We start from the raw sequence: 19,072 nt of genomic DNA, 5'->3' as shown, positions 1-19,072 counted from the left end.
AAAGCCAGTAGATGCCTAAGAGAAAAATACTGACTTCGCTAACAGACACTGAAGATAGAGCAGAATATGCTCCTTTGTCAGTCCTTGTATAAGAGGAATGCTGAATCTGTGTAATTGCAGGGTTTTGTTTGGTTGGGGTTTTTGGTTTGGGTGGATTTTTTTCCCCCCAAAACTTAAATAAAGAAACAGGAATTCCCAGAATACTTTCTGGGGTTTCTGGGTTTGATTGTATCTTGTTGGGATTATTGTTTTAAAGTATATTGAGACTTTTCTGATCAGAGATGTGGAATGCATAATATGCACAGTGTAACTGTTCACACATGCAGCCATATATAGAGTCATAGTTGCTCTAATTCAGTGTTTTGTGAAAACTGAGAAGTGTGATATGTACCACCTTTGTGAATGTTTTATGCTGGGAAAATTAGAGGTTACTGTTCTTTGGATTTTTCATTTACTTCAGCACTGATTTCTACTGGTAGGACTGCCTATAGATCGGGAGTCCATACATTTGTTCATATCCTTCTTAACAGAAATTCATCTTTGGTAGAAGGCTGACTGTCTTGCCAACCAGTACTTAGTCTGTTAATTGAAAAATCTGAAGTATAGTGAAACTAAAATATAATTTTGCATTTAATTTAACTTAAAAAAAAATCCCCCAACCATTAAGTCTGTAACATTCTTTATTGTAATGTTTATCTAATGAATTATCAATTTTTAAAATGAAATTGATGATAATACAGAATTTTCATTTAAGATTTATTCCCAGAAACATGAGTCAGGCTAGGTAGCATTTGAAAGGTTGATTTACATAGAGCAAAAAGGATGACAATAATGGTTGAGGAATAAAGGAAGAACTGATTCCTAACTTCATGTATATTTATAAGACTAGCAGTTCAGGACTGATGTTGGTTATGATTTTATCTCTGGTATAAAATCTCAGTGTGCAAACACTTGTCACTCAAATATTAATGGAGGTTTTTTTGCTTTTTTTTTTTTTTTTTTTTTTTTTTTTTCCTTTAGTAGATCTTGATTAGCTTCATTTCCAGATGATTTGGGTACATAAAGGATTGATTTTTGGAAATTGGATTTTGGGTTTTTTTTTTTCAAGTGATGGCATGCAGAATGATTAAGGGAAGCTGGAAAATGGGCTTTTATCTCTCCTACTTGCAGTTGTGGTGGTGGTGCAAATAACTTCAGAAGGTCAGATGTCAGAGACAAAAAAGTCTAATTACAATGCACTTGTTCAAAATATCAAACTGTGTATTTTTTTATAAAATATCTGAAATACGTATAACTTTGATTGTGGTTAGACAGTATGTAAAGATATTACACAGATCTTTTATTTTCTCATAGAATAATAAAGTCAGACGGTTCGCATTTGAGCTCAAGATGCAGGACAAGAGTAGTTACCTTCTAGCTGCTGACAGTGAACTTGAAATGGAAGAGTGGATAAACACTCTGAACAAAATCCTTCAGCTTAACTTTGAGGCTGCAATGCAAGAAAAAAGAAATGGAGAGTCTCACGAAGGTAAGCAGGGTTTCTAGCAGCGCTAATGTAGTTATATGACCACATTTTCATACACAAATTTGGAAAGAAAGGCTTTATTGTGGCTAAATTTTTTTCTTTTCTTTGGTCATGAAAAATACAGGCTTTTTTTCTGTCTGTTTGAACTGATGACAGTTTTGACCCTTTTAGCTTTAATTTTTTTTTTCTGTTTTGATTCCAAATGAGTCAAGTCCAGAAGACAATAGACTGATTAAGTGTAGAAAAGTAGAACCCACAATGTAAAATCAGGACTGAGGCAGTCTAAGGAAAAAAAGAAAACTTAGGAGGGACTTATTTTGAAATATGTAAAATGCTGCTGAAAATTCTTCTACCTGCAGTCCTCTGTGGTCACAATAGGCAGAAGAATAAGAAATTATGGTTACAGTGTGGAGGTTAAATTTGGATACAGCTCTTTTGACCACAAATATTTCCCTGAAGTACTGAAATAGGTTGCTTGGGTGTAGAAATTTTTTCTGTTAGAGCCCTTGAATAGTTAAGACAGATATCTGTAAAGAGTGCAGTGTATGTATAGTTGGTAGTTTGGTGATAAAAAGGTAGTCTAGATGTCCTCTCATGCATTTTTCCTCTTGAGAATGGATGGGGAGGGAAACTGGTTGTTCTCTTATAAATAGCACAAATACCTAAAGGCATCATTACAGTTTAAAGTGAGATATCACATCTTTGAAGATTGTCAGAATTTAGCATGGTGTTTACAACAAAACCACATCAGAAAAGGAGAAGCTTGTAGCTCTGTAGAAGACATTTTAGTCAGTGGTCCCCAGTTGACCTTAGAACTGTAAGATGCTTATAGCTAACTGAATGGTTGCTTTGTAAATCCAGTAACTGTTGGAGAGTAGAGCTGGGAACCTAATGAACAGAGGGAATTTGTTCTGAAATCAAGTTACAATGCTTAGTGGAAGTTACAATGCTTAGTGGAAAGAGTAATGAAAGTTTGGTGCATTGAGTATCCCCTTGCCCCATGCAGATATCAAAATTAATATTAAAGCTGTGTTCTAGGTAAGATTACAAATAATTGCTATTATACTGATTTCTGTTACTAGTTACATCCTCCAAGAAGTCACTGCATCAAAATGTAATGATAGTTGTCCACAACCTGTTTATGTTAGCAGTTGTCATTTTTGAGGGGATAGGAGATTTAAAAAAATAATTTTTGCTATGGAGTTTTATGAGTGCTTTGGGGGTTTTATATTTATTTTAAAATGTGGTTTTGTAATTTCAGATGATGAACAAAGCAAAATGGAAAGCTCATCAAGTAGTTTTGATAACTACTATCCTGAAATTGCCAAGGTAATATATATATAGTAAATGTCAATTTAGGATATAAAGTGCTAAACGTAAGTTAGCTACATGAACTTTTAGTAAAGATAAGACACTGGTTTTTACCTTTCAGTCAGTTCGTGGTGCTTTGAAGGCTTAGAAGCTCTTTCATTAATATGGTCATTGAGCTTCTTAACTTTCTGCTTTTGTAAGCAATCCAGATACTGTCTTGAAGTTGCCTGTATAACTCTGGACATGTTGTTTCAATGCAGCATGTTTTAGTATTATTTCAGTAATTAATTCTATTTTGTATTGGTTTATTGCATGAAGGTAAGGGCTTAAGTATTTCTGTAGAAATCTAGCTATACTGAAGTCAGGTTTTAGTTTTATACTTAGAAATCCAGAGCAGCTTAGTAGCAGTGGTGAAGTCAATGTCTTTTAAGATGTTTGTATTTATAATGAACTAAGGTTCATAGATCATTCCTGTAGTGCCATGGTTTTTGCTTCTCCATTTTTTTTTTTACAGAAATGTGGTGGAAATTACAGTAAAATAAAATAGAAGTAGAAAATAAAAATATCTTCCTCAGCCCATTTGCAGACATTGTTTCAGTTAAATCAATGACCTGTGTGTTGCAGTAAATTTTGTGAGTTCTATAAAGGAGAAATTTCTGTTAAATCACCTAAGGACTGGAATTGGTGACCTTTTCTATTGAAGTTGCAGAATTCAAACTTTTTCCTGTGACTTCCTTTTTCTTCTGTGTGGTGCAGCCTGGAGTCTTGAAACTTTTCTGCCTGACCATGCTCTGGAATGCTCTCTCCTTCTTTTCTGAAGGTGTCTGACCTAGTAACTGCTCCTGAAGGAAGCACAGCTTATGAACTAAGAAGAGGCAAACCAAATTCTATCTATTGTGGTAGCTAACATATCAAAAGATCTAGTCAGAATATGTTAACAAGCTTTTAGCACCCAATTTGGTTGGCTGACTTAATTCTTTCTGATACTGCTTTGTAATCAATTTAACACATATCCACAAAAAGCTACTGTGTGATAATCTAGCTCCACATACCTCTGTATTTGGAAATTATTGGGATTGTGGTACATACAATCAAGATTTCCTTGGAAGAGCTGTAAGCATCAAACAACATACTTACATGAGGCTATGAAAATTTATTTCAGAAACAAGTATAAAATTAGATGCTTTTTTTGTACAGAAGGTTCTTCTTTCTTTATAGTCAGGGTTACTGTAATGTTTAGGTTCCATATTCCTTACAGAGAGGACTTTAACTGAGGGCTGCAGCACCTGCACATGGCTTTAGTACTACAATTGCTGCTTCCTGTTTCCGTAACCTTTGGATCGGAAACATGTAGCTCTTTAAGCTCGGTGTTTTTCTAGTGTGTTATTTTTATCACCTCTTTAAGCACTGTTTTTTTTTTTTTTTTTATTATTATTCCATAGTTATAACCCATTTAAATTTCTGTTTCCTTCAAAATAATTTTTTTAGTTTTCCCATTCTAGTTTATCTGTACTAAACACTACCTTTTAAAACAATGTAGTGTAATGTATTGTCCTAGCCTTCTTTTTTCCTGAGGAGAAGAACACAGCAAAGTCTGCCCATTTGTATTGGCATGCTGTTTGTGCCTTAACTCAATTGCTTTATATGAATGCTATTTGTTTTGAGGATTTTTTTTTTGTCCTCTGTTCTTTCTTGCACTGTCTTTTCAGCTGTTGTTTGGATTTAGTTCTTTTTTCCCCAGTGAAAGCCTTACAAGGCATTGGGCCTTCTCTTAGAAGGGTTTATAGTTGCTCTGTTATTTTTGTTGGTTCTAGGAGGAGGATTTCACAATAGCTGACCTCATATCCTTATGAGGAGAGAGAAATTCCTTCAGGAGGGATTGTAGAGCACCTGACAATAGGGGAAAAAACAGTCTTCCCGGAAGGGTTTAACCCTTGTGGCTACATCTCCAAGACTTGATTTTTCTATCAACAGCTGTTAGTTTATGATAGAAACTAAATAAGATAGTATTTTGAACTTCGGTGCACAGATATGCAAACATGTATCTGAATCTTGAATCTGTCTGTCTTTCCTGTACTTCATGTTCCTTCTATCTATAACGTAAGTACCAAGAGTGAATGTAGGGATTTTGTAGTGGGTGTTTGTTTGGGGTTTTTTGTTTAGTTTTTTTGAAGTTGCTTTTGTTTTTTTGGTTTTTTTTTTAATCTTAAAATAAAACAAATTAGCCCTCTGAAATAACTATGTGACTGTCATGATAAGTGTGCCCAAGTACCTCCTTAGCCCTTATGGGTCCCTAGAATTCACTGAGGTGGGAAAATATTCTCTCTGTTTTTACAGATGAGGAAATGAACTTAGAGTCACTGTTGTGCTGTAGAGAGAGTCAATGACTACATGTGTTTTCTGTTCTTGACTTCTGACTACTGTCCCTGATCTGTCAGTCAAAAATGCTTATATTCATCTGGTCTTTAGTGCACAAAACACCAAAGAGTCTAAAACTATTCAAGACACTTTAGCTGAAACAGTTTCTGTCTTGCTCTTATGACTAGGTCATGTTCCTCCTCAGTTCTTGCCACTGATTATTACCTTTGCAACACATGCACACAACTCTCTTGCCATCTTTAAACTTCTTCACATTCCTGTACTTCTTAATCATACCAGACTTTACTGTTGAACAAGCAAGCTCTGGCAGTACTCTGCTGGTATCGAGTATCTGGGTCGTCTCTTTCACAGCAACTCTTCTTTTTTCTCCTTTGTGTGTGCTAAAGAGAAAGTAAATTAAATAAAAACCACTAGAGCGCTTTTACTCAAAATAGCATCTCAGAAGTTTTTTTTCTGTAATATATCCTTTAAGCCAGATTATTTTTTTTAATTTCTGTTATCAACCTAAAAATAGGATTTTGAGCTCTGACAGATTGTTGTTTTGTTTTCGTTTGTTTGTTGTTGTTGTTTTTTGTTTGTTTTTTTTTTTTTCTTGAAACGTAGTAGAAGTTACTTCAATCTCCAGCAAAGCAGATGTAGACAGTAGATCACTTCCATCTGATGGTCAGTGATGAGAATTTTGAGTTTGTAACTTCTTTTAACCCATACAGGTTGATCCAAAGAGAGACACACCTGCCTGTAATGTAATACTTTGTATCCCTGTTTAGGCAGCTGCTACTTTGGGAATGGCAACTCTCCTACACTGATAATTTTGGCACATGCATATGTTCATTTGTCACATCCTGTGTCTTTAAAAATCATAGAATGCTCTTTAAATAATATCTTTTCCCAAAAAAGGTAACCTGTGTATACCATCAGTTTTCACATTCTATTTTGTAGCACTTCACTTTTGGTTTGCTGTTAATAGATAGCTATCCACAAACCCCAGCCAGGATCAGTGTACAGTGAACTCTGCAAAGTAACTTTTAAGTGTGAGGAGTTTATCTTTCGGAAGTTTTGGAGGTTTTTTCCAGCTATCCACAGGAAAACCACTTCTTTGGCAGTAGGGCTCAAGAAAAGCAAAAAAAAAAAAAAAAAAAAGGCAACAACAAAAAGGAAAAAGAAAGGGAGCTATGATGGTGTTTCTTAATTTAGGTGATCTGTTGTTTCCTTAGCAGTCTTACGTTCTCAGGATAGCTCTGAGCTTTAACCTACAGTCATAATTTATTTTTTTATTTAAATAAAATGATGCTATGAAAGTTATTGTTTAAGAAGGGAAAGTGCTATAGAAGTTACACTGGAGTATACTTCCCATGAGCTTGGAAGGTTACATACTGCTGATGTAAGTTTTTAGGTTTCTAGGCCTGGAATAAAGCCTTTAGAGGAGAGGCTCTCACTTTTTACTCAGACATGGTGGAGCAATGTAAATTAAGGAGTTACAAAGCTCAGTAATAGAGAAACAAATGCATGAATTAAAAATGTGTAAAGCTTTGAACATCACAGAAAAGGGAATGACAATGAAACCCACTTTTATTTAATAGTACAATACTAAGACATTTTTCCCTTATTTTTAACAGAGTACCAGAGAAGCAGAAATCAAGCTGAAAAGTGAAAGCAGAGTTAAACTTTTTGCCTTGGATCCAGATGCGCAGGTTAGACTTCTTAAAAGGAAGCAGCATTTTTTTTATGTTGTTCATTTTGAGATGAAAACCAACTTAACGTAATTTTTCTTTTCTCTTTTTAAAGAAACTGGACTTTTCTAGTATTGAACCAGAAGTGAAGCCATTTGAAGAGAAATCTGGAAAAAAAATTCTTGTGAGGTGTAATGATTTATCTTTTAATTTGCAAAGCTGTGTTGCAGAAAATGAAGAAGGACCAACAACAAATGTAAATAATTACCTAATTACTTTCTGTTAGTACGATAATGAATGTCTTAATATTTTTTTGGCACTGTTCTAAATGGCAGGAATTCTTTGCTGTGATTGAGAAGTTTGTATTATGGGGATTTTTTTCTACTCTTTTAAATCAGAATGAAAGCCTAAATCCTATGAAAAGTAACTTTGCTAGTATTTTTGTTGTGTGATAGAGAGAGAAATTTTTCTTTTACTGTCTTTTACATCTTGTCAGTAATATCTAGAGTGATGGCTGTGTTTATGAAAATGTTACTCATCTTTCTTTTGTACACATTTTTACAGTGATATAGATACCAGCAATGACACTTGATTCTTTTTTTTTAATGTCTAGGTAGAACCTTTCTTTGTCACATTGTCGCTATTTGATATTAAAAACAACAGGAAGATTTCAGCAGATTTCCATGTTGATTTGAACCACCCCTCAGTAAGGCACATGATACCCAGTGTATCTCAACAAATGATGAACGGCAGCGGTGATAGTTTACACAGAATTCAAGACATTCATGAAACTGTGTTACAATATCCAAAGCAGGTGAGAACTAGTGACCTAAAGAATTAATAGGATTTTGGGGACAAGAGTTTTCCTATATGACTTGGATGCCTTTCTATTATGTGTTGTAAAATGTTGCCTGCATTTTCCTTTTATATTTATTTCTTGTTTCATTTCTAGGGAATATTCTCAGTCACGTGTCCTCATACTGACATTTTCCTTGTGGCCAGAATAGAAAAGGTATTACAAGGAAGTATTACACATTGTGCTGAGCCATATATGAAAAGTTCAGATTCTTCAAAGGTATGTTATTTTCTTCTGTGGCATGAACAGAATACTGAGGCAAAGCAGGTTGACTTTGAATTAATAAATATCAATCAAAACCGTAGTTGTTACCTAGTAAATTCAGATAACTGAATTTGATTTAGTAAATTGTAGTTATTACTAGTAACTAGTATATTATAGATAAAATCTAGCATTTTATTGGAAACATTTATTTCACTTCTTATAATTGTGACAGTATGATTTTTATAATGTCTTTCAACTGGTTTGACTAAAGTGTATTGAACTTCAATGTGAAAGTTTAGTCGAAAATTTTTGAACAGTGAAATAATTAAATATTGATCATAAATTAATTGTATGTCTCAGTTAATGCATCTTATGTACTGTATCATTGTTGTCTTTTCCTTTGTCTTACTTTCTGGTGACCATAATTTACTGGAACTTTATCCACACTCTTGATGGCGTTTTCCTTCAGAACCACCAAAATCATTAAGCTTCTGGTTTTACATATAAAATGCTTTGCAGGCTCGAGAGAAGTCAAAATCACTTTTAGAAATAAACTATTAAATTTTCAGAAACTACTAAGTTTTCAGAAGTCTCAGATGATGTAAGATTTTAATGTTCTCTGAATGTATCTAGAAAAAGTTTTGTTAGTTGCTACTTCTTGTTTGTCACTGAAGAAATAGAGATTTGATTTTGTTGATTTACAGTTATGCTTAAGTAGCTGGGCCAGGATATTAGAGAAAAGTGTTTTTGTAGGCAGTGTCAGCTCCTGTTGACATTCTTCCTGTTTTCAGCTAGTGAAAGGGAAGAAGGAATGGTTAACTTTCAGTGTCTGCAGAGGAACAGTGTTCTTTCCTATGGATTTACTGCTGGCCAACCTACATGTGAAAAACCCTGTATTTTTCACTTGATCTTAATATAGATCAACCTACTGATTTGCTTTTCCAGGAATGCTTGAGATTTTTTTTTTCAGCTGTTGTTGGAAAACAGCAGCTTTGTGTTTTAGGAGTCTGGTTTTGAAGTGTGTGCTGACTGTTACTGAAGTTAAGACAAACCTGAACTGAGTAGCTGATTTTGGTGGCCTTGGGCTTGAGCCACGTGGGGAAAGTTGAGCAAGCCCAAGTGTTCCCTCATTTGATGCTGCAGGCTAGACTTGTGCTGCCTTGTACTGCAGGAATAGCCAGTAGGAACACTCTTGGTTGTATTAAGTTACGCTGTACATTTCTGGTATTCAATTGCTTATCATTTTATACAACTGAACACTTACTTTGAAATTTGTTTCAGTTCTAGTTCATAGGGATGACAGTGTATTAATTTGAAACAAAATAGAACACTACCAGTTTTATAGGCCTCCATTTGGATCAGTGCAATGAGCAAGTTCCTGTTCCCTGCAGGATTACTACTCTGGAGAAGGAAAAGGGAAGACAGAAGTAGCAAATTCTATACCCAAAGTATCGCTTTTTCTCCCCTTAAACATTAATTTCATGATGATTACTTACCAAGGTTTTATGCTTCCAAGTGCCATTTCCCCCTTTTTACAGGAAAGGGTAATGGAGAGTTGGCTCAAACACAGTAATAGAATAAGCTCTTTATAACATCAGCAGCGTAGATCAGGGATAATATTCAGGCAGTCTTACTCTGTAGGTTGTTTTGCCTCTGACAAATAATTTTGCTCTGTGTAAGAGCAAAATTGACACATAAGAGAAGCTGATTTCTGGTACATGTTGGTTGTATATAATGGAATTTTTTGTTAATTCAGAAGTTAACAAAATCAAAAATTTGAACTTCTAATGAAAACAATATTGCAGTGTCCCTACGTAGGATTGTCCATGTGCATAGGATTGTCCATGTGATCTCTATAAAACCCCTGCCCATGTTCTGTGTGTAATTGTAATACAAGTATTGCAGAGTATTGTAGTATTTACTCTGCAAGAATGTGTCCTGGTACATAGAGTGGGTGGTGAATAGGGGAGCAAATGGGAGTTGAAATGTTTTTTTTTCCTGGAATTTGAGTTTTGTCTTCAAAACCAGTTGAATTTTGCTCTAGCTTTCCATATAAGTTTTGCATATAATAATTTTTTTCTCTATTAAATATTTATTATTGGGAGTGTGGATGTGTCTGTGTTTTCACCTTTGAAATGCTGTGAAATGAACAGTCTGTGCTTAACCTGAAATGAATCATTAAGAGGCATTTTCAGTTATCTTTCACTCACATACTTAGGATTAATTTATCTTCTAAAGAAGATTTTCTAATTCATATCAGTGTCAACATGTGTTTTTTTTCTTGTGTACAAGAGGTGCAAAAAATTTAGCTTTTCAAGCATGGCTACTTCTCATATTCCTTGTAGGTTGCACAGAAAGTTTTGAAGAACGCTAAGCAGGCATGCCAGAGATTAGGTCAATATAGAATGCCTTTTGCCTGGGCAGCTAGGTAAGGACAAATCTTGTCAATCGGTATTTTTTTCTTGGCTCTTCTCTAACATTACTTTCTGCATCTCCCTTCTTGTAAAACTTGATGTGCTGTTTAAATTGTTGATTGTTTTGCTTTCAATTAACCAAAGATTTCCTATAAGCTTACACTTCAGCTCTGTAGTAGGAAGAAAAGTTATAAACATTCATTACATTATTATTCAAAGCATTAAATATTGCCAACTGTTTTCTATTGACGATATTTTTTTATGCTATTAAGAATGAAATGGTTCACATTTTTTTGTTAGACTGAGCTATTTATATGTATAAACTCACCTGCAAGAGTATTAAATGTGTAATATGGAGGATGGTGCAGTATGCTCTGATTTCTTATAAAGAAATTTCCTGAAATGAATTTCAGCACTTCCATAAACACAGCTGAAAGCAAGATTTTTACTTTCAGGACACTGTTTAAAGATGCCTCAGGAGTTCTGGACAAAAATGCAAGATTTTCTCCTCTCTTCAGACAAGACAGTAACAAACTCTCAAATGAAGACATGCTGAAATTGTTAGCAGATTTCAGGAAGTAAGTCTAATTTTCCCACTTTGAAAAACAAAACAAAACCAACCAAACACCCTAACACCCCCCATTCCTCTCCATCGTATTTTCTTATGTTCTTGAACTGGAGCATCTAATATTTTGATATATGTATTTTTATGTCTTAAATTTCAAATATAGAAGCTGTATAAATGTAATCAAGACCTTCATACGGGCTACAGGTCCTTCCTTTGCAGTGTTTGGGGGCTACAAGCAGGACTGAAGTGTTATGCTACATGTAACATGCAATCAGCATCATAGCCTGAAGTAGCTCTATGCTAGGAGTTGTACTCACACAATATGCCCTTCTGGTTCTCAAGGGAAAGCAAATATGAGCATAAATCATCTGTTCACTGACCTTGGACAGAGAATGCTTAGCTCTCAGGAGAAGGGATTCCAGACAGTAGGCAGTCCATGTTCCTTGGGAATGCATGTCTCAGGATGGCTAAATAACAGAACATAGGTTATTTTTTTTTACAAAGTATTCTCAAAGACTTCATCACTTTGTGTGCAAGGTTTAAGAATATATCAGCAACAGGTGATCATATTCATAAAGTTGTTAATCCCCTTATTAAATAGGATGTAAAATAATAGAGCAATCTTTGCTGCTTTGCCAAGATGTTTCCACTTCTGTTACAGTGCAGTTATCTGGAGCGTTATTGGTTTGAACAATCGCTAAGCACGAAAGGCTTGGGCTGTAGTTTCTTTATTTTGTTCTTGCTTAACAAATCTGATAAGGAGATGAGGTTTTTAAGAGGTATTTTAGTTCACTTTTAGCAAGTTTCTTAAAATTTCATGGAAGTTTATGTAGCATCAAAATGTCTGTGTACTTATACTCCTTGCCATAAACACCATTACTAGAATTGCAACTAGTAGTAAATTAGCCTGCCATGTCATCTCACTTTGTGAATTGAGGAAATGGTTTTTGTTAATTCAGCATCCTGTTTATGGAATCACGTACAGTATTTCACAGGAATTATAGTAAGAAATAGGTTATAATGTCTGAGGTATAGATGTTGGAATTAGAATCCAGATGCAAACCTGAAATTGTTTGCTTCACAGCATAGGATTGCATTTTGGGAAAATTTTGCACCCACTTGCTGTGCAATAATTTCAAAAATCATGCTCCTGACTATCTTTACTAATAAAGGGTTCTGCTTAGTTTTACCATGGAAAATACTTGTAATTCAAATCCTATTTCTGAATTAGTTACATGATAACATATAAGAAACTTCAGTGTTGGGTAGTTTTGCAGGGTGAGTTTTTAGTCTAGAAAAAGGAAGAGGTGGGAACTTGCTGATTTCTCTTCCCCCCCAGGTTTACCCTACTACCATGAATGCTTATCACTGACCTTTGAGATTAAAAAAACTTACTTATAGATCCCCTCTTTGCTGCAAATGATAATAAGTTATTACATGGCAAACAAAACCTATCTTTGTCAAAGTTTTTCATTTTGATTTAAAGAAAGAAGAAGTCATGCTTTTTTGTGACTTTTTCCATACTTTTCCACAAAAAGCTGGGGTTTTTTTCCCTGAGAATTTAAAGGAAAAGAAAACTGTGAATCTAGGCAAAGAAGACCAGATCAGTCATCCACCCTGAAACCAGCTTTCCTCTCATACTCCTATTTCAGGATATTACTTTTGCCTCTGTTTCCTATTATCTTTTTTTGCTGGTATCTGATTTGCATTTAGCCTGACTTTGAGGTATTGTTATTTTTTTTTTTCCTTCCTATAGACCTGAAAAGATGGCCAAACTTCCTGTTATTTTAGGAAATCTGGATGTTACAATTGATAACGTGTCACCAGATTTTCCAAGTAAGTATTAACAAACACTGTTAAATGGACGTTCAGGCTTTTTCCTCTTCGTTTTTTTATTTGATTTTTTTGTGTATTTTCAGATTATGTTAACTCATCATACATTCCCATGAAGCAGTTTGAAAACAGTACCAAGACACTAACAACATTTGAAATAGAGGAGTTTGTTCCCTGTATACCAAAATACACTCAGCCTTTCACCATCTACAACAATCATCTTTATGTTTATCCAAAATACTTGAAATATGACAGTCAAAAGTCTTTTGCAAAGGTGAGTACAGTAAAACCGTACCTTCTTTCTCAGGTTTGGTTAAGATTGTTTACAACTGAGACTTATTTCTGTGATTATCCTTTTGATGGATTGTTTGGGTTTATGTTTTTAAATACTGCTTTAGGCTAGAAATATTGCGGTATGCATTGAGTTCAAGGATTCTGATGAAGAGGATTCTTTGCCTTTAAAGGTTAGTCTTTTGATTTTTGCAATTGATAAAAGAAAATAGTGAACAGATAGCTAAGTAACACAGTAGTATTGGGTTAATTGATCTAGTTTGGGATGGTGCCTTCTGACCTTTTGCATTTGGCATAAGAGTAACTTCCAGATGGCTTGTTTGTTTTTGATATAAAAGATTACTAAAGAACTCTCAGAGCATTTAATTTCTTTATATCAACAAAAGTTCCAGGAATAAACTTGTTGCAAACAAGGGTGGTTCATGCATACTCCACAGTAAGGTGGAACAGTAAATCTTTAGATTAACTGGAGAGCCAAGCTCCAAGTTTGGACTGAACCATCACTGTGTATAAAAGGTGTGTGGAAATAAAAAAGTAGAGAAATGTGTAGACATCTTGAGGTGAAATGACAAATCTACTGCACAGCAGGCAGATTGTGTAGTGTGATCGCTGGTCAGACTCTTTGCTTTGCGCAGATCCCTGTCTGTGCAAAGGAAACAAGTTAAACACACGTTAATGTATTTCAGATTCTGGGTGAAACATTCTAAGCTGAGAGTGAAAAAAAGGATTACAGGGTTTTTTGTTCTTTTTTCCCTTTCTTCTAAGTGTATCTATGGTAGGCCTGGTGGACCAGTTTTTACTAGAAGTGCGTTTGCTGCTGTTCTGCATCACCACCAAAATCCAGAGTTTTATGATGAGGTAAGCTACTCTTCTGAGGTAATTTTTAGGGGATTACGTACTAGGTAAGTTACAAAAATACAGGAAAATATTAGAGGATTGCGAAGTTCTCAGTTAAACTAGATCCCTAAATTTTTTTGAGTTCCGTATGTGTGATTCTTGATCGTGCTTCAAATAATATGTAATCTAGAATTACAACCAGTGACACATGTCAGTGGTCTAGCTAAAAACTTCTACAGAGACTTCTTTGCCTTTCAGATTAAAATAGAATTGCCTACTCAGTTACATGAAAAGCACCACTTGTTGTTCACCTTCTACCATGTCAGCTGTGATAATTCAAGCAAAGGGAGTACAAAGAAAAAAGATGTTGTTGAAACACAAGGTTTGTACACTAATGCTTTACTTTTAGTAACTACTGGGGAAATTTTTTGAAGCATGCTTATCTGGTAACCTGTGACTTCTGTGATCCGTGTAATGCTTCCTAATTACACTATACTGACTGAAAGATTACATAAAATATTTCTTTTAATTTTAATGTTTCAAATGTTGGTTTAGAATGTTCATCAAATGTGTGGTGTTCTTGAAACTCAGTGACAATTCATTTGCATTTTTAATAATTTCTGATTGTTTGAGTTCAAATCGATTGGCCTTTACAGCAATGTTTTCTTGTTTATGAATTACGTATCAAAATTATTCACTAAGACTTTTGTAAGGATTTATGTTAAATTTCATGAGATATTTAAAATAACTTGTCTTTCGTCTTCCATAGTTGGGTATTCTTGGCTTCCTCTGATAAAAGATGGAAGAGTGGTCACCAACGAGCAACACATCCCAGTATCAGCAAATCTTCCATCAGGCTATCTTAGTTATCAAGAAGTGGGTGTTGGAAAGGTATGCTGTATAAAATTGCTCTAATCTTGGGAAAAAAACAATGTGGAGAGGAGGTTTGATTGTAGTTCCCCAGTCTGATGATAAGATTTAGGTAATTTTCTTGTAGAATTTATTTTCTTTTATACTTGAAAAGGAATGCTTTGCAAAAGTTTGATGTCTGACTAAGAGGAAACAAACTCAAAGAGAAATGGGAGACCGAAAAGAAAGCATTAGGGCAGAATGATTAACATTCTTTTAGAAGTCAGAAAGTTGTTACATATTTATATTTGTTATTATTTAGCTGATGTACTTAGGAAATGCTTATGTTTCATTTTCTCTAGTAATTATTAACTAGAAGTTACAGTAATTTTTTAAACATATAAAACTATTTGAGTTTATGAAGGTATGCAAATAATCTGAAGTCCTTTACTAAATTTTTTTTAGCATTTCATGCTGTCTCCTTTCAGTAAGTCCTTTATTCCTGAAAAAGTCTTATTCTCACATCTTGATTTTTGTGATCTTTATGCTTCACTAGTAAAATTTATTGTTCAAAGCAGAAAGCTTGCATAATTGTAAGTAATAAAAATGATACCAAGGAGGATACAAAATGAAAATGTGATAGGGGATTTGATAAAGAGATTGAAATGCAGAGACAAAATTGACTAATTTTGGAGGAAGAGACCTAAAATCAGCGGCAAGAGGTGCTGCTCTCCTCCTGTTCTACCAACTGTTCTTTTTTGAACTCTGCTGTAAGCTTTCCAACCATCGTCTCCTTCACATCTTTCATCTTTTCACATTGTAGGTGTATTCTTTATGCCTCTGCTGTTCGTCTCTGCTCATGCCCATGGGTAGAAGGTTAGGACCGATATGACTAATTGTAGATCTAGCAGTAAAATCTCTCCCTAACTGGTTGTCAGGGTGAGCATTCCCATTCTCAGTTCTTTGGAAATGGGATGGGAAGGAAGCACTGGCTGCTACCAGTGACGTATGTTAAGCTTTAAACTTTGTGAATACCCGTGAAAATTCCTGTGTGATTTTTCTCAGAGAACTAGTACATAATTCTCTCTAGTCTAGTTTTTTTGCAGTTTTAGGGGAAACATGAAATCTGTGCCATACAGGGAATCAATTCTGTTAGCCATCAGGGAAACTCCTGTGGGACCGTGAAAAAACATTTTAAGATCATAAGTGCTTTTGGTAATATTGCCTGCATAATTTTCCTTTTTTTATGACTTTATTCATTGCACACATTTCTTCAAGCTGTTTTTTTTTTCTTTCTAAAAGAAGTGTTGTTAGTGGTGCTATGAACTAGTTGTTTTACTCTAATGTACTGCTGCATTATTTTACTTTTCCCCTTTCGTGTGTGCATGCAGCATTCTGGTCCTGAAATTAAATGGGTGGATGGAGGCAAACAACTGTTAAAAATATCCACTCATCTGGTGTCAACTGTGTATACACAGGTGAGTTATAAAACAAATTAAATTAGAGAAAGTTTTAGGAATAATGTATGTTTATTGTATGTATTTACAGTATTTGGGAAGATTCTTGAACTCAGTGGGTTCATCTCGTACTTTTTTGTCCCTTGGACATTTCTCATGGTATTTTACTTTTACATCAACTGTGAAAAAACAGATCTTAAATGGAAGCTATTCAAAATACGAGCCTTTTGTCTACCACCCTCCATTCCAATCTGAATTTTCCAGATAACAGGTCATAGTTTTCTGAAAGCTATTTGCTGGCATGTCTGCAAGGCAATGAGTCCTGTTATACCTGCTCATAAAAAACATATTATGATCAGTGGGGATAATTAAGTATGCTGTTTTCTGCATGTTAGTAGGAAGCAAATATAGGTGGCATTTTGTATAATGGGTGTTCAAGAAACACTGGAAATTTCATATATGGCTTAAAAAAACCCAACAATGTTACGTATAGACTAAATAAGTCTTCAGTGTAGCACACTTCAATTATTTTTGAAAATTGAATCTATGGACAAAGATGTGTATTTCTACATATGTATATTTTTAATGTGTTTTGTTTCAGATTATGGATAGTAATGTTGAATTGTTTAATTTGTTGTTCTTTTTGGCTTTGACAGGACCAGCACTTGCATAACTTTTTTCAGTACTGTCAGAAAACAGAATCTGGAGCTCGTGCACTAGGAACTGATCTTGTAAAGTATCTTAAGGTATAAAATGGCAGTGAATAACAGATTATTTTGTTTAGTTTTGCTTTTACTTTAAACATTACCTAGTGTGCATTTCAACAGAAAATACAAGTTAGTAGTTCTAAAATGCTGTTAATAAAACCTGATTTTTATCCCTAATTTCCCTTAATGTAGAAAACATTTGTCAAATATTTATGTTGGAAAATATTCTCAATTGCTTTCTGTGCAGTATTTCTGGTAATTAACACCAAATTGCACAAGCAGTGTGTATTTTGTGAAAGAGACTTGCAATAAACTTTATTTTTTCAGAACTTGTGGTTTAAATGCCTTTTATTCAAGAGTGTGACAGTATTACTACTTTTTTTTAGAGCCTTCATGCTATGGAAGGCCATGTGATGATAGCTTTCCTACCAACTGTTCTCAACCAGTTGTTTAGAGTTCTCACTAGAGCAACTCAAGAGGAAGTGGCAGTCAATGTGACCAGGTAAAGAATTTTAAGTTAAGTGATGACTGGGTTATCACATAAATCTGTAATTGAGGAGCATTTTTGCTGTTGCAATCATAGTTTTCTTTATAGGCTTACTTGTTTTTGACTTCTGTTTAGGGTTATTATCCATATTGTTGCTCAGTGTCATGAAGAAGGCTTAGATAGCTACCTGAGATCTTATGTCAAGGTAGGTAAAAATAAATGGAATGTTTCCTTTTTTTTTTTTTATTTCCCCAAGAAAAAATATATTTAAATTCATTTGCATATATTTAATTTCAGTTCTTTCATGTTATGTCATAATTTCGTATTAAATTCTGTTTTTCCTTCCTAAGTATGCTTATAAAGCGGAACCCTACGTCGCTTCTGAATATAAGACAGTACATGAAGAATTGACAAAGTCCATGACAACAATTTTAAAGCCATCTGCTGACTTTCTTACAAGCAACAAGCTACTCAAGGTAAGTATTGAACTATACTCCTTACTGTATGTTCTTATCTGGTCATAACTGAAGAAGAGGAACTAATTGTATTGAAATAGTTGCTGAGCGCAGGTGGCAATTTTACAGAATGTTTTCTTTTCTCTGCAGTATTCATGGTTTTTCTTTGAAGTTCTGATAAAATCAATGGCTCAGCATTTGATAGAAAACTCCAAAGTGAAGGTATGTCAACTTATGCAAAAAAGTGTTATCCTATTGAAAATTTTTATTGTCTCTTCTCCACTCACATATTCTAAAGAGAATTTGTATTGTCTGTTCTCCAGTCATACTTTTATTGCATATTAGAAAAACATGTGGTTTTGATCTCTAAATAACTTCATTTGCAAGAAAGGAAGAGGAGGAAAACAGCAGGAGGAATCAGTTGAAACATCAGATAGAAAAAACTACAGGGTTATATTCAGCATTAGTATAAAAGAATAGAAACCTCTTAAAATCCACACAGTAGAGCCGTCTATGTAAATCATTGGACTCTCTAGTAGGAATTCTTAATTCTTACAGTACAGTGAAGTTGGAAGCAATAGATAAGACTGTGGACTTTGATGTAAGCACTACCCCAAAAAATGTGGGCTTCTTCCTGAGCAGTACATTAGCTGAGATATAAAGTGAGAGAACAATGAGTCATGAAATTTATAGTTTTCTATATACAGTAAGAAATATCAATAATTAATTTAGTGTTATTTTCTAAGCTGGAAGGAGAATGCTAAAATTTTAGAAATGCTTTTTTTTTTTTTTTAACAAACCTAGCCTATAAGCAATGTTTTTCTGCATGGGTGACAACTTTTCAGTTTACTTACTTCTCTATTGAAACAAGTCTTGAAAGTTTCAAGGATACAAACTAGTCCCAGCTGAGTAACATATCAGCTTGTTGTGAAATCGCTATCACTATTTTTGCTGTGTATTTAGAACATAGCTGAAAGTGTGAAGTACACTGGGGAAAAAACAATCAGGCAATGATCAGGTAAAAAGTTTTATTGTAGTAAGCTTAATACTCTGTGGTGTGATCAGTAGAGTTTGAGTCCCAGTTCAACTAACCTCATTATCTTCTTCTCTGTAATGTGAAGAAGAAATCTGCAGAACTTACCTCTAATTTGCAAGTATTCTCACTCCTGAACATTGCTTCTTGATTTACAAGCCCCTTAAATATTTTGCTAGCTTCCTTTCTGTCTTAC

The 19,072-nt window shown here is 34.4% G+C and overlaps 1 protein-coding gene across 16 annotated transcripts in view; it reads left to right on the top strand.

Moving 5' to 3' along the window:
• DOCK9 (dedicator of cytokinesis 9) overlaps positions 1-19,072 on the top strand; it is a 112,578-nt gene that overhangs the window by 53,413 nt on the left and 40,093 nt on the right. For all 16 annotated transcript variants that reach the window (XM_027880357.1, XM_027880354.1, XM_027880352.1 and 13 more), the window contains exons 8-27: positions 1,354-1,528; positions 2,787-2,854; positions 6,832-6,906; positions 7,001-7,141; positions 7,499-7,699; positions 7,838-7,960; positions 10,291-10,373; positions 10,815-10,937; positions 12,684-12,763; positions 12,847-13,034; positions 13,159-13,224; positions 13,817-13,909; positions 14,147-14,270; positions 14,658-14,779; positions 16,129-16,215; positions 16,851-16,940; positions 17,288-17,403; positions 17,524-17,593; positions 17,739-17,864; positions 17,994-18,065. In XM_027880357.1, the coding sequence (XP_027736158.1) occupies positions 1,354-1,528; positions 2,787-2,854; positions 6,832-6,906; positions 7,001-7,141; positions 7,499-7,699; positions 7,838-7,960; positions 10,291-10,373; positions 10,815-10,937; positions 12,684-12,763; positions 12,847-13,034; positions 13,159-13,224; positions 13,817-13,909; positions 14,147-14,270; positions 14,658-14,779; positions 16,129-16,215; positions 16,851-16,940; positions 17,288-17,403; positions 17,524-17,593; positions 17,739-17,864; positions 17,994-18,065 (2,223 nt within the window). The remainder of the gene's footprint in view (positions 1-1,353; positions 1,529-2,786; positions 2,855-6,831; positions 6,907-7,000; positions 7,142-7,498; positions 7,700-7,837; positions 7,961-10,290; positions 10,374-10,814; positions 10,938-12,683; positions 12,764-12,846; positions 13,035-13,158; positions 13,225-13,816; positions 13,910-14,146; positions 14,271-14,657; positions 14,780-16,128; positions 16,216-16,850; positions 16,941-17,287; positions 17,404-17,523; positions 17,594-17,738; positions 17,865-17,993; positions 18,066-19,072) is intronic.

This window comes from Empidonax traillii, unplaced genomic scaffold, assembly GCF_003031625.1.
Source record: "Empidonax traillii isolate 1590-97213 ecotype Southwest subspecies unplaced genomic scaffold, ASM303162v1 scaffold68:size1967880, whole genome shotgun sequence".
NCBI lineage: Eukaryota > Metazoa > Chordata > Aves > Passeriformes > Tyrannidae > Empidonax > Empidonax traillii.
This window is presented reverse-complemented; position numbering and strand designations above follow the sequence as displayed.